Source organism: Macaca thibetana, chromosome 5, assembly GCF_024542745.1.
Source record: "Macaca thibetana thibetana isolate TM-01 chromosome 5, ASM2454274v1, whole genome shotgun sequence".
NCBI classification, from domain to species: domain Eukaryota; kingdom Metazoa; phylum Chordata; class Mammalia; order Primates; family Cercopithecidae; genus Macaca; species Macaca thibetana.
In genome coordinates, this window is record NC_065582.1 from 177,259,052 (window position 1) to 177,283,335 (window position 24,284).

General features: G+C 46.9%; 2 protein-coding genes across 7 annotated transcripts in view; both read left to right on the top strand.

Annotated features, from left to right (window-relative positions):
- The window catches only part of ZBTB49 (zinc finger and BTB domain containing 49), a 32,476-nt gene extending 19,813 nt beyond the window's left edge, over positions 1-12,663 (top strand). For both annotated transcript variants that reach the window (XM_050792108.1, XM_050792109.1), the window contains 4 exons: positions 3,603-3,676; positions 6,195-6,277; positions 6,362-6,523; positions 11,524-12,663. In XM_050792108.1, the coding sequence (XP_050648065.1) occupies positions 3,603-3,676; positions 6,195-6,277; positions 6,362-6,523; positions 11,524-12,200 (996 nt within the window). In that variant the 3' untranslated portion in view covers positions 12,201-12,663. The remainder of the gene's footprint in view (positions 1-3,602; positions 3,677-6,194; positions 6,278-6,361; positions 6,524-11,523) is intronic.
- The window catches only part of NSG1 (neuronal vesicle trafficking associated 1), a 556,677-nt gene that overhangs the window by 427,141 nt on the left and 105,252 nt on the right, over positions 1-24,284 (top strand). Inside the window, exon 1 of one of the 5 annotated variants that reach the window (XM_050792224.1) lies at positions 6,833-6,842. The exons of the other annotated variants lie outside the window; for them this stretch is intronic. The gene's annotated coding sequence lies outside the window, so the exon portion shown is untranslated. Of the gene's footprint in view, positions 1-6,832; positions 6,843-24,284 lie in introns of those variants that run through there. 5 annotated transcript variants of the gene reach the window in all.

Genomic DNA, 24,284 nt, shown 5'->3' on the forward strand with positions numbered 1-24,284 from the left:
AAAATAAGGACACTTAATGAGCTTTGCCCAAGCTATTACGTTTTCATCTCTGAGGTTATATTTCCACACCTTTACTGTTAAATGACATTTCATCAAAATAGTAGTTATTGTTTAAGTGATATCTCTATGTTAATCCTTACGTTTTTTTTTTCTTTTTAATTTTATTGCTTTGTGAAATCCTAAAGTCTTGAAAGTCCTGAGCTAACTGACTTTTAAGATCTGGAATCTCTTTTATCTCTAAATGATTACAATTCCTGACTTTTTTTGATGTAAACACTCAACTGCTGTTAAGAGTGCTCATGGGCCGGGCGCGGTGGCTCAAGCCTGTAATCCCAGCACTGTGGGAGGCCGAGAGACGGGTGGATCACTAGGTCAGGAGATCAACACCATCCTGGCTAACATGGTGAAACCCCATCTCTACTAAAAATACAAAAAACTAGCCGGGCGAGGTGGCGGGCGCCTATAGTCCCAGCTACTCAGGAGGCTGAGGCAGGAGAATGGCGTAAACCCGGGAGGCGGAGCTTGCAGTGAGCTGAGATCCAGCCACTGCACTCCAGCCTGGGCGACAGAGCGAGACTCCGTCTCAAAAAAAAAAAAAAAAAAAAAACCAAAAGAGTGCTCATGATAGGGAATAGATGCTGGGTTTGTTCACGTTGAAGCACTGAGGTTCAAGTACCTGTCAGAAGGTCAGAAGGAGTTTATTATAAAATTGCTCAGGGCAGATGTTAATTCTTCTCTACAGCAGAGTTTTTCTGTTAAAAATTCTAACAACTCCATCTGAATTAAAACGGTATTAGAAAGGATCAAAGTTCCTTTACTGCTAATATCTTTAACATAGGTTTAACAGTCCAAACTTTGGAGTCACTAGGCAAACCTGCATTAGTAAATCCAGTCCCCATTTTATGACCCAAGGCTGGTTACTTACCTCTTAGAGCCTCTGTTGCCTTATCTGTAAAACATGGATAGTACTGCTTTACAAGACATTGTGTTGACTAAGTTAAATACTCTTTGCAACAATTTAGCAAAGAGCCTCATTCATAGTAAGTTCTTAATAAATGATAGCTATTATACCACTTGCTAGAATTTTTTTGTTTGTTTTTGTGAGACAGAGTCTCGCTCTGTCGCCCAGGCTGGAGTGCAGTGACATGATCTCAGCTCACTGCAAGCTCTGCCTCCTGGGTTCACACCATTCTCCTGCCTCAGCCTCCTGAATAGCTAGGGCTTCAGCTGCCTGCCACCACGCCCAGCTAATTTTTTTTTTTTTTTTTTTTTGTATTTTTAGTAGAGACAGGGTTTCACCATGTTAGCCAGGATGGTCTCGATCTCCTGACCTCGTGATCCACCTGCCTCAGCCTACCAAAGTGCTGGGATTACAGGCGTGAGCCACTGTTCCCGGCTTACTTGCTAGAATTTTTATGGACACAACTATAGATGATTTCTAAGACATGGTCTGTGCATGCAATACTAGAATATATCAAAAGTTTACCAGAAATAAAAATATTGACTAAAGCTCTAATAATCTGGGCCTGAGTTTGCTATGTAACCTGGAATAAATTATTTGAATGTACTATTGGATTTTTTGCATGGCTCATTCTATTAGTTTTATTTAATCTGCTTTTATATTATTTATCAGAAATATACATTCCTTAATCAGGGAGAAAGATTATTTTCATTGTCTGTTTCTAGTACAAAATAAGTAAAGAACACTTTAAAGTTTTTTCTATCACTTAAAATATTAAATGGAAGATCATTTGATTATATTTCTTTTGAAAACAAGTAATTGTTCCACCATTTTTAAAAAAGAAAAATGCAGCTTTGCTAAAAATTAACCCAGAATGCATTTCATTCCGAGTACATAGTTTACAAAATAACCAAAAACAAGAGGGCTCTAATTTAACAGTTCAGCAGATGGTGCTATTTCTGATTATTATGTAACTGATCAGCTTTTCTGAAATTTGCAAGTGACTAATTTAAAACACTGGTGTATTATTTTAACTCTCCAGTATGTGTTTCCTGAGTGGCAAAGTAACTGTCATATTAAATATTCAAAGCACACTTTCATTCATAGAAACTTGTGCGTCCTCAAGGTTTCCCCACAAGTAGAGGAGTTTAGATTCACACCAACCAATATTAATTTCTGGCTCCACCATGTAACTGGAACAACTACTTTATTTATCTGAATACAATGGTAATTGTGCAGTTTATCTGAATACAGTGTTAGTTGTATTATTTATCTCAAGAAAATAGGTGGTAATTTGATAATGCATGTAAAGGCCTAATTTCAGGTTCAGCAAATGTATATTGCTGTTGATACTTGTTTTATTGTTATTAGTAGCCATTCTATTAAAAGCTGGACATTTTCCAAAGTCTTGTCAAACTCTTTCTCTTTGGTTATTGAAAATAAACCTGAGTTTTTTCGAAGCCACATTTATCATATTCTTAAATGTAATGTCTAACTCTGTTCCCCAGAGTTTGATAGACGTGATGAATCTTTCACATTATATAGTCAGATGGCATTTTTTAATACTTGTAATTTCTAGTTTTCACTCACAAGTCGATATCAAACTCATCTTCAGATCTTAACCATGAATCTTAATCTTTGCATTTTATTTAAAATACAATTTGCAAATTGAAAAAGCCCCATATGTTAGTTGGCTGATATTCATTCTTGTTTTTGGCTTATCTTGTGCATGACACCTGCTTATTTTTACCGCTGGGTGTATTACCTAATTTCCGTGGGTTTTCCTTTTTTTTCTTTTTCTTTGTTTTGCAACAGAACACTGTACAAGATTAAAATGAGGAAAATAACAGGTTGAGACTATTAATTACAGCAATGGAAGATTTTCCAAATCCTAATATGAAACATTAGCAAGTAGCTTTTTAAATATCTGAGGCATTTGCAGTTTTGATTTCCCTGTACTTTAGGTAATTTGATACTGATTAGTGCATAGAAATCCATCTGATGATCCCCGTTTCAGTGTTATTCTTCGCAAAGCCTTGCTAGCTTCAGAAATTAGGAACACAGTGGCCCTGCACCTGAGAGGCTGCCGTGATTCTCCTGATTTGCACTTTTGCACAAAGGTAACATTGAGAAACCTGTCAGAAAGAACCAAGTGTACTTGCCAGAGGAAGTACTTTTTGGAAATATCTTCCCTTGTTTATGAACAAAAGTATGTTTTTTAGAAAGAAACAATACTGAAATAAGGACGTGTGGTGCTTTTGTTTGTTTTAAATGATATTTTAAATACATGGCCCAAGTAAAATATATCAAGGCCTGTTTAAAGTCCAGGCTTGGCGACCACCACAGCAGCCTCCACAGGGTGCTGTTTTAACAGGGAAGCACTGCATAGTGTGTGCCTCAGCTGGGACACAGCCAAGGGCTCACATGGAGGATGGGGTAGAGACACATCCCGTGTGCAGCAGGTGGCCAGGCACTCTGGCTGCTCCTCATCCTCTTGCCCACGGCTGAGTTGTGTGTGGCTCATCTTCTGGCAGTTGAATTAGAACCTGGCTAAATGTGTCAGTTTTCCTTTTGAATTTATATAATTTAAAAAACCAAAAACTTTCGTTATTGGCGTGTTCTTCTTTTCCTCTTTTTGCAGGCAGGTAACTTGCAGACTCACTTACGACGGCATTCTGGTGAAAAACCATACATCTGCGAGATCTGTGGAAAGAGGTCAGTGCTGGGCGTGTTCTTCCGTGTGGAAGGGAGCATGTCTAGTCTCAGTGTCTTTGGCAGTCAGTGTCCTCTGAAGCGGTGGCTTGCAGATGAGCCACATTTGGGCTCACCCTGCCACTGCAGAACACAGGTAAATTCAAACCTTCTGGCTTTGCATGCGACACGTGAGAGAATAATCAAAAGAAAATTCAAAGAAAGAAAATCTGGGACAGGAGTCGCAAAAAGAAAATGGGGTTTTACATGCCACAAAATTATTTTATATTAAAATTTTCATCATTCTAAAAATATCTCTGAAAATATAATAGATTAATGCCCCCAAGGAGGTGACTGTCTAGTAGGGGAGAGATGGGACTTGCCAGCCGAGTGACTAGATTTCAGGAGAGAAAGAGATGGTGGAAGGTGCCACAAGCCGTGGGTCTGTGACAGCCTGTGGGAGCTCCACCCCAGGGAGGAGGAAAGTACATTTTGATGGGTGGGTAGGATTTTGACCTGGCGAAAGAGAATCTGACTCTTGAGGTCAGTGTGTATGGCAGTTTGATTCCTCTGCAGCGTGGTATAAATGAGGAGCTCTTCCCCTGCTGTGTGTGCAGGCTGGCACCCTCAACCCTCCTTCCCATCCTTGGGCTGTACGTCAGGCCACATACTCCATCATCTGGTGGTTGTGCCAGAATGACAGGCATCAGCCAGGACTATACCAGTTACGAAGCTCCATACGCACCTTGGTTACATAGCTTTTATATTCATTTATTTAATCATTCATTGACTCAACATTTTTTAGACACCTGCTGTATGCTAAGTGCTAGATGGGTCCACAAAAATAAACAGTACAGAGTCTCAGCCTCTCACAGGTTCATATCGAAGCATCTTGGGGCAAGAGATAGTCATTGGGGTCAGTTAGAAGTCAGAGTCCTCATATTCAGTCTCAGCACATGCTGGGGAAAGCCGAGGAAGAAGCAACTCTAGATTCAGTTGCAGGAAAACCATTGTCTCTGCCAATGGTAGAAAACAAACGAAAGCTGCGGCCGGCAGCACATCTGCCTTTCTGCTGTAGTGGCCTGAACGCTGAAAGCCAAGTTCAGGGCCCAGTATCATCTGCCGCTCCTTCCAGATGTCTGGGAACATAGACCTCCTGCTGCCTCTGATGGCGTCACATCACTGTTGGCCCCTGTGTGTCTCATTTTGCACGGTGTTTGAAATCTGAACCTTCTGAATTCAATTTCAAAGTGAGGCATGTGTTTATTATTTATTATTATTATTTTTTGAGATAAAGTTTTCACTCTTTTGCCCAGGCTGTAGTGAAGTGGCTCGCTCTCGGTTCACTGCAACCTCCACCCCCCTGGGTTCAAGTGATTTTCCTGCCTCGGCCTCCCAAGTAGCTGGGATTATAGGCACGTGCCACCACACCCGCCTAAGTTTTGTAATTTTAGTAGAGACGGGGTTTTGCCATGCTGGCCAAGCTCATCTCGAACTCCTGACCTCAGGTGATCCACCCGCCTCTGCCTCCCAAAGTACTAAGACTACAGGCATGAGCCACTGCGCCCGGCCAAGGCATGTATTTGAAACCAGGTCTATATGCAGCGTCTTCCTCAGAATATAACATACTCTGCTATCAGGCGTAGTGGAAAGGAAAGAACATAGATTTCCACATCTGAGGGCCCGGGTTGGAATTACTGTCTAAGGCAAGTTAGTAACCGCCTCAGATCTTGGTTTTCCCATCTGGAAAGTGGGGTGAAGGTGCCTGCCTGGCAGTGTTGTGGAACGACTCAGTGGGATAATGGTTGTTAAACATGTAACCGATCACCTGCACACAGCATCCGCTCAGTGAATGCTGGTTCCCTTTCTTCATTTAGTTCCCTTGTTCTCAATGTTAGGACTGACAGGTATAAGTCTCTGTTGTGGCTCAGAAAGAGGAGAGCTTATTCTCTGGGGATATTCACAGTGGAGGGTGACGGCCATACCTCTTGGTCCCTGAGACTCTGAGCTCCCGTTTGCATTTTACTTTATAGTGAAAAGAGCAAGGGTCAAGGGTCACACCTGGCTAGATCAGGGCAGAACTCTCTCTGGGCTCTCTCAAGGTCACCCTCCTTGGGTTGGCACCACCCAGCTAGGGTCTCTCCCATGAGACCCCAGGAACCTTGGCAAGACTGCAAGGGTGGAAGGGGCATTTGGCTCTGAACTGGTGAGACTCCCTTTTCACTCTCTTTATAGCCCCTAAGGTAGAGATGCTAAACCATACAGTATCTGATCTTGTGCTCTGTAAAACTGAGGAAGAAAGTGTAATGAAATCAGGTAGAAAAAAATGCTTCAAAAACAAGACACTTGCATCATGTTCTGCTGTCCTTAAAAAAATAGAAAAGGATTTTTTCCATGCACGTTTCAGATGAAACCAGTCCAGTTCAGATTCCTTTCTGCAGCAATGTCAGGAGCAGGTGTCTCCTCCCTCAGAGAGTTGCAGTTATAAAGACCCACAGTAATGTGGAAAGGCTCTTAATTGAATTTTCAAATTACATTCTAGGTTTGCAGCCTCTGGCGACGTCCAACGTCACATTATTATTCACTCAGGAGAAAAACCACACTTGTGTGACATCTGTGGTCGAGGTACAGCTGAGTGTTTTCCTCTTCTTGATTTCTCATTCAAATGTTCTCTGTCCTTCAGCTTAACACCTGTTATGGTTTCTCTAGGGTTTAGTAACTTCAGTAATTTGAAGGAGCACAAAAAGACACACACGGCTGATAAAGTCTTCACCTGTGATGAGTGTGGAAAGTCTTTTAATATGCAAAGGAAGTTAGTAAAGCACAGAATTCGGCACACGGGGGAGCGGCCTTACAGCTGCTCTGCCTGCGGTGAGTTTGGGTTTCTGGCTGTCCCCTAGTCATCCGTGTGTGGGAAGCGCTTTGTCCCCCAGCCCTCATTAGCTGACTGTGTGTCTGGGATGAGCCCTTTGTTTTCTCCAAGGTAAAATGGGAACAATGCTGTTTTTTTACTGCCTCACATGATCTCTCGTTCATTCCTGCGTTTGTGTGTCAGGCATTTGCTGCTTGTCTTTGAGGTATTAGGAACTGTCCTAAATGCTCCCAATACAAAGATGACTAAGACAGGGTCCCAGGTGCTGAGGGCTCCTGGTCCAGATGGGAAGAGGGAGGGTGGCTGGGAAAGTGGGGGACAGCAGGACGTGTGGCCGCACATGAAGGAGAGCGGCGGTCCCGCCAGAGCATAGGAGCACATGCTGAGCACAGGAGGTGGGCTTCCATAGATCACAGACTTACAGAGCAGAGGTTATTCTCGTGGGCACTTGATGCTTTGTTGTGAGCCTCTGGGAGGAGAGTGAAAAGCTGGCGGCCCCCGATTTCAGGGCACCTGACTGCTCCGATGAGGACACGGAGACTCAGGATCAGGTCGCTCATGACCTGTGATCACAGCGTTGGAGCCGGGATTCCTATACACACGGCCTCTAAAGAGGGAGTGTGTGTACCCATGACAGGTAATTGAGGTGCTTATTGAATCATGGGCAAAACTATGAGTGACAGCAACTTCGATGATGATCTGTTTAGACCAAATAAGAAATGCTCAGAGTCCAGCTGTAGGGAGCCTGGATTCAGGGCACCATTCAGAGGGGTTCGTTCTGATTGTAATTGGAGTCTGAAACCAGCAGGACTTCTGCATATAACCAGAGGACACTTGGTTTTTGTCCCTCCATTTAAATTGTACACAGATCTTCTGGATACAGATTTAGGCAGCTCCATGACCACTCTGATCACTCTTAGAAAGTGAAGTTTCATCACTTTAAATCACTAATGTAGGCGTGTGCCTGTAATCCTAGCTACTTGGGAGGTGGGAGCTGGAGGATCTCTTGAGCCCAGGAGGCCAAGGCTGCAGTGAGCCGAGATCGCACCACTGCCTGGGTGACAGCGAGAGCTTCATCTCAAAGCATCAGTAATGAGTCTCAAATCACTAATTTAAAATGTCAGTTCCAAATAATTGTCACAACTGTGAACTTGATTTAAAGGTAAATTTTGTCCTCCTTCCCCGGCTAGGACTTGCTGCTGCTCAGACCCTGCTGTGGAGGAAGTGAGGCCTTCCGTCCCCTCCACTCCACTTAGGGTTCTGCCCTTTCCCTGCCTCACTAACCCTGGTTTCCCACCCTGACGAGGTCAACTTCTGGGGGATGGGGAAGAGCTGAAGAGAGCAGGAATGTTATGTGACAGGGTCAGTTTTTAACAGCTTTGAGACAATATTCCCATACCATAAAATTTACCAATTTAAAGTGAACAATTCAGTGGTTTTTGGTAGATTCACAAAGTTGTGTAACTCTCAACACAATCTAATTTTAGAACATTTTCATCACCCCAAAAGGAAGCCTTATACCTATTAGCAACCCCATTACCAGCCCAGGCCCCTGGCTGCCACTCCTCTAGGTTCTGTCTCTGTGGACTTGCCCGTTCTAGACATTTCCTATGCATGGACTCATATGACACGGGGTATTTTGTAGTCGACATCTTGCACTAAGCAGCTATGAACATCTGTGTACACAGGCCTGTGTGGGGGTGTGTTTCCATTTTCTTGGGTATATAGACAGTTCTATTTTAAGAGGGTTTCACATGCTGAGCTTCTCAGTGTGTCGAACTGCTCGCAGGCTCGCGCGCTCTCGCTGTGTCATGCGTGCTGGGCTTCATAGTTCTCAAGTCTGCCTTCCCTGTCTTCCCCCAGCTTTTCACTGTGCTTTCCAAGACACAGGCCTGCACTACGCAGCCATGCATTTCTGTCCAACTGGCCTCTTCCCTGGCTCCCTGAGTTAGTAGCAGCTTACTATAGGGAGGCTTTGTTGGGGCTTCACTGCCTTCTGGGCAGCCTCCCTGCTGATTTAGAGCAGCTCCAGCGTGCCTCTTGTCCAGTGGGTGGCAGCCTTCAGGCCTGTGTTCAGGGGCCTGCATTCAGGGGCCTGCAGGCCCACAGCAGTGTGGCGCCCACCCACCTATCCCCTACTAGACCTACTGTGCAGGAGGTGGGCGCTATTCCCCTGTGCCCTCCTTGCGACCGGACACAGGTGGAGCCAAGCTCCTCTCGACTTGAAAGACGAAGGAGAGACTCCCATACTCCTCTTTCTTGGTGGGAACTCTGTCATGACTAAAAATTTTACATATTAGGGATACTAAAAGTGCTTGTCCCATCTTGTTCAGTAATTCAACTATTGAGAATTTATCTTGAAGAAACAATGTAAAGAAAGATAAAAACTTGGCCAGGCGCGGTAGCTCACGCCTGTAATCCCAGCACTTTGGGAGGCTGAGGCAGGTGGGTCACTTGAGGTCAGGAGTTTGAGACCAGCCTGGCCAACATGGCGAAACCCCGTCTCTACTAAAAATACAAAAATTAGCTGGGCATGGTGGTGTGTGCCTGTTGTTCCAGCTACTCAGAAGGCTGAGGCACAAGAATTAACTTGAACCCGGGAGACGGAGGTTGCAGTGAGCCAAGATCGTGCCACTGCATTCCAACCTGAGCGACAGAGTGAGACTGTCTCAAAAAAAAATAAAAATAAAAATAAAAACTTTATGTTAGAGCAGCAAACAGTTGGAAGCAGCCAGCAAGTGCAGCAGTGAAGCTTCTAATTCACAAAATTCCGCATGTCTGAGTAAAGCATGTGTTACAGGGGCAACGCAGAAACTAAATATGCTTTCACTCTAGCATTCTGTGAAGGAGACTGAGCCTGAGCCTGACATTGTGGGCAAAACACAGATGTGAAAACACAAAGGCAAAGGTCACTGTGATGTGTTGTTGTAGTGTTTTGGTTTCTGGTTTTTTAATTTTTTTTTTTTTTTTTTTTGAGACGGAGTTCTTTGTTGCTCATGCTGGAGTGCAGTGGTGCGATCACAGCTCATTGCAGCCTCAACCTCCTGGGCACAGGCGATCCTCCTGCCTCAGTCTTCTGAGTACTGGGACCACAGGCATGCACCACCACACTCAGCTAATTTTTATTTTGTTTTTTGTAGACACAGGGTCTCACTATGTTGCCTAGGCTGGTCTTGGACTCCTGAGCTGAAGCAGTCCTCCCTCCTCAGACTCCCAAAGTGCTGGAACTACTGGTGTGAGCCACCTCAGCTGGCCTACAGTATTTTTTATATGGAAAATGTGCCCAAAGTTTAGGCATGTAAGCTCACGTCCAGTTTGATTATTCAAGGCTTAAAAAAAAAAAAAAATAGGCCAGGCACGGTGGCTCACGCCTGTAATCCCAACATTTTGGGAGGCTGAGGCAGGAGGATCACGAGGTCAGGAGATCGAGACCATCCTGGCTAACATGGTGAAACCCTGTCTCTACTAAAAAAAATACAAAAAATTAGCCGGGTGTGGTGGCGGGCGCCTGTAGTCCCAGCTACTTGAGAGACTGAGGCAGGAGAATGGCGTGAATCCAGGAGACGGAGCTTGCAATGAGCCAAGATCGCGCCACTGCACTCCAGCCTGGGCGACAGTGCAAGACTCCGTCTCAAAAACAAAAAACAAAAAAATAGCCTACCCATTGCTTGACTGGAGCTAGATAGCTGAGAATTCAGATATAAAGTGAAAAGTTCTAAATATTTATCCATGTGAGTTGTGCAGCTCATTCTTGGCTAGTCTGTGGCCTTTGTAAGGTTATGTGCTGAGTTCCTTCTCATCTTACCTACTCCAATGGTGGAGCTAGATTCCTTACCTTTGCCATATTCACAGAGAAAGGAAATAGAACTTGGACAGGAATGCATACAATTTTGTTAAAAGCTGAATACAGGGTCAGGCGCCATGGCTCATGCCTGTAACCCCAGCACTTTGGGAGGCTGAGATGAGCTGATCACTTAAGGCCAGGAGTTCAAGACCAGGCAGGCCAACATGGCAAAACCCCATCTCTACAATAAATATAAAAATTAGCCCGGTGTGTTGGCACACGCTTGTAATCCCAGCTACTCAGGAGACTGTGACATGAGAATTGCTTGAACCAAGGAGGTGGAGGTTGCTGTGAGCTGAGATTGCGCCTCACTACAGCCTGGGCGCCTCACTCCCAGCACTTTGGGAGGTTAAGGTGGGCAGATCACTTGAGGTCAGGAGTTTAAGACCAGCCTGGCCAACATGGTGAAATGCCATTTCTACTAAAAATATTAATACAAAAATTAGCCAGGCGTGGTATCAGGCATCTGTAGTCCCAGCTCCTCGGGAGGCTGAGGCAGGAGAAGCACTTGAACCTTGGAGGCAGAGGTTGCAGTGAGCCAAAACCACGCCACTTCACTCCAGCCTGGGCAATTTTTTTTTTTTTTCGAGACAAACACCCGAATACACAAACACCTTTAGAAAAGGTGTTTCTAAATTATAGATTGGCTGTGTTCGATTTATGAACATGTAGTGAAACTGACGAGGAGAGCTGTGGTTTCTCAGCATGGGCTTGGCAGGTGCCCATGGTACCCACGTGCAGGGAGACTCAGTGAGAATCAAAGGACTGACGCTGAGATACTCAAAACCAAAGGTCGTAAGCTGGAGGGGTCCGCAGCTGGAGAAGCACCTCCGACAGGAATGGAAAGCCTTCCAGAGTGAGCAGGAGCTGTGAGGTGACCCCCCTCCTCAGATCAGGGTTGTTCGGTGTCTTAGGAGGGGAGGAGAGAATCCTTCCAGAATGGCCACTGTAAAAACATCTTTTTTCAGCCTGGGCATCATAGCAAGACCCTGTCTCTACAAAATGTATATGTATATTAGCCAGGCGTGGTATCACGCGCCTGTAGTCCAGCTGCTTGAGAGACTGAGGAAGGCGGATTGTTTGAGGCTGGGAGTTCAAGACCAGCCTGGGCGAGACCCTGTTTAAATAAATAAATAACTGTTTTTCTTTTTCCAGGGAAATGTTTTGGGGGGTCAGGTGACCTCCGCAGACATGTCCGCACTCACACTGGGGAGAAGCCATACACGTGTGAGATCTGTAACAAGTGCTTTACCCGCTCCGCAGTGCTCCGGCGGCACAAGAAGATGCACTGCAAAGCTGGTGACGAGAGCCCAGACGTGCTGGAGGAGCTCAGCCAAGCTATCGAGACCTCTGACCTGGAGAAATCTCAGAGCTCAGACTCTTTCTCCCAAGACACGTCCGTGACGCTGATGCCAGTGTCGGTTAAACTCCCCGTCCACCCAGTGGAAAATTCTGTGGCGGAATTTGATAGCCACTCTGGCGGCTCCTATTGTAAGTTACGGTCCATGATCCAACCTCATGGAGTTAGTGACCAGGAGAAGCTGAGTTTGGATCCTGGTAAACTTGCCAAGCCCCAGATGCAGCAGACACAGCCTCAGACCTATGCTTACTCGGATGTGGACACCCCAGCCGGTGGCGAGCCGCTGCAGGCCGATGGCATGGCCATGATCCGCTCCTCTCTGGCTGCTTTGGACAACCACTGCGGTGATCCCCTGGGCAGTCGAGCATCTTCCACCGCTTATAGGAACTCAGAGGGCCAGTTTTTCTCCAGCATGACTCTCTGGGGCCTAGCGATGAAGACGCTGCAGAATGAAAACGAGTTAGACCAGTGATGTACCGCGCTTCTCCACAGTAGAGGTCTGTTCGCAGTTTGGCAGGCTGGTGTCAGGGCTGTAGGAGGACCCGGTTTCCCCATGATGGTTCCTTCTAACTAGCCAGAGAATAGGTAGCTTCCCTCCTGATGATGGCACATAATCTGAAGCATCTTGAACTGAGGGTTGAGGGGGAGGGCCTGCTGGCTCACCGTGAGGCAGCTGCGGGAGGGAGCGCTGACGTCACAGAAGCCAAAGGCTGGATGCTGTCTCAGCAGCTTCAGCTAGCGGGAGAGCGCATGTGCAGTGTCAACCACTGTACGTGTTGGTCATGTTAAAGGAATTATATATGTATAGTATTACAAGTATTTTTGCATTTTTACAAGATTGAAATTTGTAGCATTTTGTATTATTTACACAGAATTTATTTGTATATGAAACTCATACCATAATTTAATTTGAATAAATGAAACTTTTCTATATAATAGTAATATGTGTCCTCTAGCATTTTTATGAATCTAAAGACTAGGGGTATAAAAATAAATAGCAGCGAGCACTCACTCTGCAAGGATAAGAACCTCATTGGTCAGCCTCCTCCTGGTACAGCGGGTTTCTGAGTGGTCAGAACAGCCCGACTCCTGGCTGCCACTTACTGGTAAGGTCATGGGTGAGCTATTCACCCTGTCAGGATCTTCTTTGGGGTTTCTTTTTTGCAGTATGAGAGGAATATCTTCCAGCATTTTTACAAGGCTTGACTGATCTGAGCACCCACTTGAAAATACCGACCCAGGGCCTGGCCCTTGACAGGGCTTTCTAAATATTTACTTCCCCTTCCCAGCAGGCTCGACGGCCTCCACGGGAAGGAGATGTGCCTGTGATGCTGTCACTAGAATATCAAGGTGAGACTGTGGATGTGGCACGTCACAGTGATCTGCTTAGAGCACTGCCTGCACGGAGGACTGTGTGGAGAGCACCCTCGAATACTCTTGAGCAGCTCTAACTCAGAAGTACAAGATAAACGAGAGACCAGTGAGGAGGAGAGGATTTTCATAGAAAAACAGCACAGTTGCAGAGTAGGGCATCAGCTCTGAAGTCCATTACAGGTGCATTTCGTGGTTTCCCAACCATCAGCTGCACTGCGCTCCTGCCAGGCTGGCTCAGCGAGCATCTGTTGTCCCCGTTGCACACATGGAGTGAACTTGGAACACAGTGGCCACACGTGAATGCAGATCTTCCTCCTTCTTCCCCGTGTCCTCTCCTCTCGTGGCCTCCTCTGGCTCCTCCTTCATCCCAACTCCTATAGCTCTTCAGCCTCGCAGCACCTACAGCCCATCCATCCCCTTGGCTGTCCCTGTGGACCCTCCTCGGCCATGGTTCACCCGCCAACCCCTTTATCCATTTCACCTGGTGAACCTCTAGTGCTACACAGAGGTAGCCCAGCCAGGCTAGTGAGCAACAGCCATTCTCCAGTTTCTACAGCTCTCCTGAGCCCACACCCTATCCTACAATCCCCTCTCCTTGATCCAGGCCACATGCTACCCTAGGCGCTTGTGTCACATCTTCTCAGACCTCTGCAGCTCGCCTGTCGTGCTTATGGCCTTGCTTCCTATTTCTCTCAGAACCTAGAAACAAATAGGGGCCAGGCATGGTGGCTTACGCCTGTAATCCCAACAGGTTGGGAGGCTGAGGCAGGCGGGTCACTTGAGCTCAGGAGTTTGAGACCAGCCTGACCAACATGGTAAAACCTCATCTCTACTAAAAATACAAAAATTAGGTATAGTGGCACACGCTTGTAGTCCCAGCTACTCAAGACGCTGAGGCATGAGAATCTCTTGAACCTGGGAAGCAGAGGTTGCAGTGAGATCGCACCCCTGCACTCCAGCCTGGGCAACCGAGCAAGGCTGTCTCAAAAAAGAGAAAAGAAAGGAAGGAAGGAAGGAAGGAAGGGAGGGAGGGAGGGAGGGAGGGAGGGAGGGAGGGAGGGAAGGAAGGAAGGAAAGAGAGGGAGGGAGGGAGGGAGGAAGGAAGGGAGGAAGGAAGGAAGGAAGGAAGGGAGGGAGGGAAAAGAAAAGAGGAAAGAACGTTCCTCAAGCTCCCACAACACCTCCCTACCTTCCCACATCTGTGCCCGTGGATTCTGCACTTTCCCATCTAAAACCAACCTGCCCCCAACCCCTGATTTCCCACCTCTGCTTTTTCTCATGAAGTCTTATTATCACCATCTGACCATCTGACCTACTATATATTCTTCCCCCATTAGGATGTAAGCTCTCTCTCTCTCTTTTTTTTTTTTTTTTTTTTAATAGAGACGGAGTCTCACTACGTTGCCCAGGCTAGTCTCAAACTCCTGAGCTCAAGTAATCCTCCCGCCTAGGCCTCCCAAAGTGCTAGCATTACAGGCATGAGCCACCAAGCCTGGCCAGGATATAAACTCTTTGTGTCTCTTTTGTTCACTGCTTTATCCTCAGTGCCCAAAACAGTGCCTGACACTAAATGCCCAGTAACAAATTGTCAAATGAATGTCTTTGGAATACTTTTTAGTCAAAATATTGGACCTCCTAGATTGATTTATTTTTTTCTCCTGAACCTTGTTCGTCAGATGCTTGTCCCATTACTCCACTGAAACACTTTTTGCCCAGGTATCCCACGACCTGCCCACTGCTAAACCCAGTGAGAATTCTCAGTCCCCATCCTAATGACTCTTAGGCAGTATATGACACTTCAGCAGCAAGTGAATTCCATTTTTCTCCTTGAAACAAGAACCAAGAGGACCACTCCTGCTAGGTTTCCCCTTCATGCATGGGTGGCTCTGACTTGGACTCCTTCCCCTACCCCAACACACATTGTAAAGTTGGGGTGCCCCAACTTTAAGAGCACAGGCCCTGCCTCTCTGGCCTTGCTCTGTCCCTAGGCCATCTCCTCAATGACAGAGCAGGAGCACCGTCATCTTGGACAAACAACTCCACTTTTTAAGTTCCAGCCCCCTTTCTAACCTCATGCATTTCAAAGAAATCACTTCTCTTCTAACAACAAGCAGCCAGGAAGAGCAGACAATGAAACACAGATAAGACAGCTTGGGCACAGAGGGAGGAGGGAAAGTCTCTAGGGTAATCACCAAACTTTACCCTCATACAATGGGCCCCAGTAAAACAGTGGGCCCTAATAAGCACATTCCTTTCCCTTTAGGCACACTGAGACAGGGAAGCTAAAAGCAGACAGGTGGTATGCCTGCAGCTGCAGGAAGATGTGTGGGAACAGACGCAAAAACTCTCCCTCCCAGACAAGACAGAGACACAGAAACATTCTGAGCCTGTGATAAGCTCTCCCACCCTGAACCCTTAAATACTTTTAGTCTGTAAGAGAGAGGGCCTCTGACCTAACTCGGCCAGAAGCCCCTCTCAGGTTTACTCTCCAAAATAAACCTATATTTGTTGAGTGGCTTTTCGTGTTTCTTTCCTCTTTATTTAACTCTTACACTCACATCTCATGGCCTTAAGTACTGTCTGCCTGTGACTCTTCCCAGAACTCTGGATTCCTGTCCTGAGCTGCCTGCTAGCGTCTTCACAGACATCCCAGACCAAGAGCTTTCAAGACCAAGCTCCTTGTCTTTTCCTCAATTCATGGCCACCTTATTAAATGGCAATCCTGTTCCTCCAGGATTTTTAATCCTGAGCATTTTACTCAGACTAAAAACCTTAAGAGTTATCTTACTTCATCAGGAAGCACTTATGGACTTGCCTCCTGTATGCCAGGCACTGGATTTGCCAAAGGCTCAGAAAACAAGACACCTAGGCCAAGTCACATTTTTTAATAAATCTGCTTGATGAGGACAATAATTTGCTCTTGTAGAATAAAACTTTAGGGAATAGCATTAAAACCAAAGGTCTAGGCTGGGCTCAGTGGCTCATGCCTGTAATTCCAGCACTTTGGGAGGCTGAGGTGGGTAGATCACTTGAGGTCGGGAGTTCAAGACCAGCCTGGCCAACACGGTGAAACCTCTTCTCTACTAAAAATACAAAAATCAGCCAGGTGTGGTGGTGGGCACCTGTGATTCTAGCTACTCGGGAGGCTGGGCAGGAGAATCACTTGAACCAGGAAGCAGAGGTTGCAGTGAGCTGAGATTGTGCCACTGCACCTAAGCCTAGGCAATAGAACGAGACTCTGTCTCCAAAAACAAACAAACCAAAAACCCAAAGTTCTCTTCGTTCACATTTCCTGTCTCTTCCTTTTCTGTCCTTGTTACCCTGGCCCCAAAGCCTTATCCTAAAGAAAGAAAATCTCAGAAGAGGAGAGAAGGCTTGGATATGCGTGAATGCAAACTTGGACAGCAAATTATCTGACAGCGGACCAGACCTTGACCTTGTGCTGTACACACAGCATGGGCCATTCACAGCAAGAATAACAGCATGTGTGTGTGTTCTCATATGTGTGCACACACCTTTTATCCCAGTTAGGACACCAGGACTGTGTTCTTGGCTCCATCGCTAGCTGACTATGTGACAAATGCCCTCTTCTCACTGATCCTCAGTGTCCTGACTGTGCAATGGCTACAGAATTTCCATTTTAGAGCTCTATGATTTTCTAAGAATGGCCCATGGCTAGGTTTTGGTAGAACCTTCCAGGGTCAAGACCTGGCTTCCATTACCAAGTTGGGAGCAGAGGCCAAGAGGCTGGGCAGGTCATCAGAAACCCCCCAGCATCTTAAAATGTCTGAGTGGAAAGGGAACTTAGCAATTATATCCTATTTTCATGGGCTTCAACCTTTTATGACTCAGCTGGAAGACTTGTTGACAATGCAGATGTTTGGAAATGATTCTATAGGTTGAGGCAAGGCCTAGGAATCTGCATTTAGCTGGTTTTCCAGATGATTCTGAGGCAGGGAGTGCAAGGGCAGTACTTGCAGGCACGCTGATCTAGTGTGAATTCCGTATTGTACAGACCCCCCGAGATGAGAAGTGACTTGCTGGATAATAACAGTAGCAAGGATGTATCATGTCTATCGTGTGCCAGCACAATGGTAAACACTCTGCAAGTCAACTCAAGCTTCATAAGAACCCCATAAGGTGTATCTCATAATTGCCCCATGGACAGTTGGGGAAAGTAACTCCCTGAGAGGTCAAGGAACTTGCCCAATACCACCTAGCCAGGAGAATTGGGTCCCAAAGTTCCAGGAAGACCTGGTAGCAAAGTCCCAAGCCAGGATCAGATGCAGCCTGGAACAGAGTGCAGGGCTCACCTGCCAGGTTGTGATGGATCTGGAGAGACACCTGCTGCTATTGTAGTCACGATACTCATCACCCATCCTGCTCCAGGAGCGTCTTGCATTCTTCCCCATTATTTTAACTACTTTTTGAGACAGAGTCTCACTTTGTTGCCCAGGCTGGAGTGCAGGGGTGATCATTGCACATGGCAGCCTCAACCTCCTATGCTCATGTGATCTTCCCACCTCAGCCTCCCAAATAGTCTGGGACCACAGGCGAGTACCACCACGCCTGGCTAATTTTTTTTTTTTTAAATATACTTTTTGTAGAGCTGGAGTCTCACTATGTTGTCCAGGCTGGTCTGGAACTCCAGGCCTCAAACGATCCTCCCACTTCAATCTCCTGAGTAGCTGGGACCGCAGGCGTGCACCACCACATTCGGCTAATTTTTAATTTTAATTTTTTTTTTTTTTGTAGAGACGAGGTCTCACTATGTTGCCCAGGCTGATCTCAAACTCCTCAACTCAAGAAATCTTCACACCTTGGCCTCCCAAAGTGCTGGGATTACAGGCGTGAGCCACCGCGCAGCCGCTTCTTTTTTTCTTAAATTACTTAAGTAATAATACATGGACAACAGGAAAATATATCAGAAAATACAAAGAAGTAAAAAGGAAAAAAAGCCTTCATGCATCGCACGCGTTCTCTCGTGAAATCCCTTGACAGTCCGATATGGCACACTGTTCACATCTCGGTTTATTTCCCATCAGACATTTCCCTCTGCAATCAGACACAAAGAAATATAGACACTTGAAGGCTTTTTGTTGTTGTTATTTGTCTTTTCGTTGTTGTTATTTGCCCGTCGCCCAGGCTGGAGTGCAGTGGTGCGATCTCGGCTCACTGCAAGCTCCGCCTCCTGGGTTCACGCCATTCTCCTGCCTCAGCCTCCCGAGTAGCTGGGACTACAGGCGCCCGCCACCACGCCCGGCTATTATTTTTTCCTTCCTTCCTTCCTTTTTTTTTTTTTTTTTTGTATTTTTAGTAGAGAAAGGGTTTCACCATGTTAGCCAGGATGGTCTCGATCTCCTGACCTCGTGATCCGCCCTCCTCGACCTCCCAAAGTGCTGGGATTACAGGCGTGAGCCACCGCGCCCGGCGAACGCTTTTTAAAGTACCTTATAGCATACATCCTACTTTGTAATCTGCCTTTCATGTAGCAAATTGCCATAAACATCTTCCCTTGTCAGAAAACGTGTGTTTCGACACTGACTCTGAATCCCTGTGAAATTCCTGTCACTTCCCTTCAGCTCAGGACGTTGGTGAAGGTCCCGTAGGGTTCTGAGCAGGCAGGAGGAGCTCAGTCCAAGCTCCCTCTTCCCTGAATTCCCAGGGCTACAGCATTTCCTTCCAGCCGCCAGATGGCAACATAGCCACTGGCAACCGGCAGAGACGTGGCCCGGCTGTTCCCTGTGTTAAGGCCACCATCAGAGGCAGCATTTCTGCAACCCTGGGCAGGTGACCAAGGGCATTAGGGACCTTCCCCTTCGACCCCCAGGGGCCCGTTGGAGAGTGGCTCTCTCTTTTGCCCCGGTTTGGAGGCGCGTGTCCTGAGAAGGGAAGTCAGTTGCTCAAGTATCTTTCACCCTTTGAGCTGCCTGTGGCCTGGACTTTAGCGTTCACGCTGGAGCTGCCCTAGGAGCAACCCCGCCCGGGGCCCCACCTCCCAGCTCCCAACAGGCGCTGCATCTGACAGTGGTGTGAACTCAGCCAAGCTCCCAGTGGGGCCTCGGTGACTCCGCCTGTAAAAATGGGCTTAAAAACTAGCTCTAGGGGCCAGGCGCTGAAATCCCAGTACTTTGGGAGGCTGAGGGGGGCGGGTCATTTGAGGCCAGGAGTACCCAGCCTGGCCAACATGGTGAAACCCCATCTTTGCTAAAAATGCAAAATTTAGCCGGGTGTGGTGGTGCCCATCTGTAATCCCAGCTACTTGGGAGGCTGAGGTGGGAGAACTGCTTGAACCCAGGAGGCAGAGGTTGCAGTGAGCCGAGATCACACCACTGCACTCCAGCCTGGGCGACGGAGTGAAACTCCTTCTCAACAACAACAAAAATAGCTCTAAGAGGTTGGTTAATGGGTACACACATACAGTTAGATAGAAGAAATAAGTTCTCGTGCTTGAGAGTACAATAGAGAATATAGCTAACAACATTGTATGATATATTTCAAAATGACTAGAAGAAATGATTTGAAATGTTCCAACACAAAGAAATAATACATGTTCAAGGTGATTAATATTCTAAACTGGGAGGTGGGGCCCCGGGCTGGTGCTCCTGCACTGATCTTTACACGTGGTATGCATGGATCAGACTGTCACATGGAACCCATCAATATGCACAAACAGTACGTATCAAGATAATAAATACCTTTTAGCATAGTAAACATTATCCTAAGTAAAAGATGCCATGCCCAGAAGGCCAGAAGGTCACATACTATATTATCCTTTTTTTTTTTTTTTTGAGACGAAGTCTCACTTTGTCACCTAGGCTGGAGTGCAATGGCACAATCTCGGCTCACTGCAACCTCCACCTCCCGGGTTCAAGCAATTCTCCAGCCTCAGCCTCCTGAGTAGCTGGGATTACACGCACACACCACCACACCTGGATAGATTTTGTATTTTTAGTAGAGACGGGGTTTTGCCGTGTTGGCCAGGCTGGTCTCGAACTCCTGGCCTCAAGCAATCTGCCTGCCTTGGCCTCCCAAAGTGCTGAGATTACAGGCATGAACCACCACGCCCGGCCTATTATCCCATTTTTATGAAATATCCAGAGCAGGCAAATCCATAGAGACAGAAAGTAAGTTAGTGGTGACCAGGGGCTGGGGGAGAGGGAATGGGGAGCGACTGCTCACTGGGTTTCTGTGAGGGTTGATGAAAAAGTTCTGGAACTAGAGAGTGGTTGTTATGGACTGGAATGTGTCCCCCTCCCCCTAAAATTCACATGTTGAACCCCCTAATCCCCAAGGTGACTGTATTTGGAGCTGGAAGTATTTGGAGAAGGAAGTAATAAGGTTTAAATGAGGTCATAGGGTGGGGCCCTGATTCCATAGTCTTAGTGTCCTTATAAGAAAAGGAAGAGACACCAGATTTTCTGCCTCTCTCTGCACATCGAGAAAGACCATGTGAGGATACAGGGAGGCTGGGCTGTCTGCAAGCCAGGAAGAGAGGGCTCACCAGAAATTAACCCTGCTGGCACCTTTTTTTACTTTTTTTTTTTTTTTTTTTTTTTTTTTTAAATAAAGAGACAAGGTCTTGCTCTGTCATCCAGGCTGGTGTAGAGTGATGCAGTCTTGGCTCACCATAGCCTCCCTCTAGGCTCAAGCAATCCTCCTGCGTCAGTCTCCCTAGTAAACTATAGGCACACGGCATCATGTCTGGCTAATTTTTATTTTTTGTAGAGATGGGGTCTCACTTTGTTGCCTGGGCTGATCTCAAACTCTTAGCCTCAAGCAGTCCTCCCTCCTGGGCCTCCTAAAGTACTGGGATTACCGATGTGAGTCCCTGCACCGAGCCTGCTGGCACCTTAAGCCTTAGACTTCCAGCCTCCAGAGCTGTGAGAAAAAAATGTAATCCCCCCAGTGTATGGTATCTTGTTATATCAGCCAGAGCAGACTAATAAAATGGGGATGGTTGCACGACCTTGTGCACACACTAAATGCCACTGAACTGTACACTTTAAAATGGTGAAAATAGTAAATTTCATGTTATGTGTATTTTACTACAATAAATAATAATAACCACCAAGTAGCCCTGTCCCACAAGACTGCTGTGCGGATGACATGAGGTTAGCTGGGGCCCAGGTGGCTGCTTTCAGAGTCCACGCCCACAGGCTGAAGCTGAATCCAGCTCCCCTGGGGTTCAAAGTGGAACTCGGTCCCCTTCTTGCCGCTTCTTGCCAAAGAAGTGGGAACAAACCGGGTGCGGTGGTTCAGGCCTGTTAATCCCAGCACTTTGGGAGGCTGAGGTGGGCAGATCACCTGAGGTCAGGAGTTCCAGTCTAGCCTGGTCAGCATAGTGAAACTCCATCTCTACTAAATATACAAAAATTAGCCAGGCACGGTGGCAGGCGCCTGTAATCCCAGCTAACTCGGGAGGCTGTGGCAGGAGAATCACTTGAACCCAGGAGGTGGAGGCTGCAGTGAGCCGAGATTGCACCATTGCACTCCAGCCTGGGTGACAGAGCGAGACTCCACCTCACAAACAAACTAAAGAATACAAGAAGCAAACAAACAAACAAACAAGCAAACAAACAAACAAGCAAACAAAAACACACAAGTGGGAACAGCAACTACAGGGCCTGGTGTTCTGGGGCTGCTTTTTTTTTTTTTTTTTTTTTTTAATGACGGAGTCTCGCTCTGTCACCCAGGCTGGAGTGCAGTGGTGCAGTCTCAGCTCACTGCAGCCTCCACCTCCTGGGTTCAAGCAATCCTCTCTCCTCAGCCTCCTGAGTAGCTGGGATTACAGGAGCGTGCTCCCATGCCCAGCTAATGAGTTCAGCTGCTTCTTAAATATATTCATGCTGGGGAGCCCGATTTTTGTTTGGAAAATTCTGTCACCATAAAGTATCAACTTCAGTTGAGGTCAAATGATTGTTGAGCGGCACCTGGAGGGATGAGAGAGGCAGCTCAGAGAAACCAGGCCATGACCTTGGTCCTGTGACTCGGTTTTCCCCTCTGTGAAGTGGGAGAGTAATAACCATGCCCACCTTCTAGGGCTGCTGTGAGGAACAGAGGAAATGGCCCATTAAGGGCCAGATCACAGCCTGGGATGGGGGTAAATCCACAATTCATGTGGGCCTTCGTGGTTGTTCTCTCTTGCAGGGGCCAAGGGAACAGGATTCCAGTCCTTCTCATTCACTGCATCTCCTCTAGGCCCAGAACAGTGCCAGGCACATGACAGGCACTCAGGAGTTATTTAATGAACGGATGGTGGAGGTGGAGTTTGTATTAAACAAAATAATTTCGTTATTCTTGTGTCAAAATGACCACTAATGATTTTACCTAAAATCCAAGCAAGTTAGTTACTGTTATGGGTTGAGTTGCACCCCCTCCCAAATTCACATCTTGGAGTCCAAACCTCCAGAACCTCAGAATGTGGCCTTACTTAGAAATACAGTCAGTGCAGATGTCATTAGTTTGGATGAGGTCCTGCTGGAGTAGGGAAGGCCCCTGTTGTGACAGGTGTCCTTGTGAAAAGGAGAAATTGGGACGTAGACATGCACTCAGGGAGAGCGCCCTGTGAACACGAAGGCAGAGGTCAGGGTGAGACCTCCACAAGCCAGGGAGCATCGAACATTGCACCAAAGCACCCAAAGCCAGGAGAGGGCCTGGCACAGATTCCCTCTCAGAGCCTCAGAAGGAAGCAAACCTGCAGACGCCTTGATCCTGGCCTTCCAGCCTCCAGAATGGTGAGAGCAGAAATGTCTCTTTTTAAGCTACTGAGCTCCTGATACTTTGCTACTGCAGCCCTAGCAAACTAATGAAGTTACTCAGGTTTGAAGGCTTCAAATGCAATATATCAAGATCCTACAATTTAATTCACCCTGTACCTGGGTCTGCAGATAATGATAATTTCTGAATTCTGAGACAAGGAAGTGCAAAAAATAAGCAAAGGGATCCAATTGAAAGCTTTTGAGAGTCTGAACTGTCCCGGAGGAAAGTATTCATTCTCTCAGCCACCCCTGCGCCATTGGTGATCTCCCTAATTTGGAGTCTTCATGATGACTGGAGGACTCGGGGTCTCTAGGCCCCAGTCAGCCCCTGCTCATGTCTGCAGCCAGGGGAACCCATCCTCGGGGGTCCAAGCTTGCTCAGAGCCAGACATAGGTGTGTCTGCATCTTGTTCCTCACCACTTCCTGCAGGCCTTGGAGCTGGCCATGCCCTCCACCACCCCCTGGCCTGTTGTAATCCTGCACACATACCCAACCTCTGCCAAGCAGCGGTCCCACCTGCCCAGGGGGCTCTCCTCTCAAAACCTGTGGGGCAGTGACACTAGTGCCCCCAATGCATGGCACCAGTAGTGAGTGCTGAGTGGCCCAGTAAATGAAGCTGCCTGTAATTCTCAAATCCTAGAGTCCAGGGCAGCGAGGCCCATAACAGACAAGTCCTATTGCTAATGGAAGCTGGTCATTTTATTTTCCATCTCCCAGATTCTCAAATTACCAGGTGAATTTATCAGGGCCCTTTGCTGTAGACTGCCGGACCACTGACTGTAAGAAAGAAGAGAGAGCGAGAACTCTCAGCTTTGAGGAGAGACACCTTTTCCTTCTGGCTAAGCTGGTGGTTCTCGTTGGGCTGCAGGCTTTTCAAACACGTATTCGTGACATGTTATGTAGAAGCCCAGTCCACAGGACAGAAAAACTCGATGATCCAGTTGATAGGAGGATGGGAACCCAGAGCCCTATGTGCCTGGCCCCTCATCCGTTTTTCCCCTCTAGGCTTGAGCTCCAAGAGACCCCCAGAAACTTCAAAGAATAACAGTGAAACCACTGACCTCGGGGACAGAAGAGACTGCAGGAAATGACCAATCAGTCATGGGGATGCTGTCCTTCTGGCTTCTATATATCAACTCTGGACAGTTCCACTATTTTGTGTTTATAAACACGTGCCTTGCTCCAAGAAGACTATGGAAATGCCAAGGGAAAATAGAGGTGCAGGATGAGATGAAGCCAGGGGGTATGGTTCCTACATAGAAATGCATAACATGCTGTTATGAGCTGAATGCCTGTGTCCCCCAGAATTCATATGGTGAGGCTCTAGCTCCCAGTATGGCTGTATTTGGAGACAGGCCCTCTAAGGAAGTAATTAAGGTTAAATGAGGGCATAAGGGTGGGACCCTGATCCAATAGGATT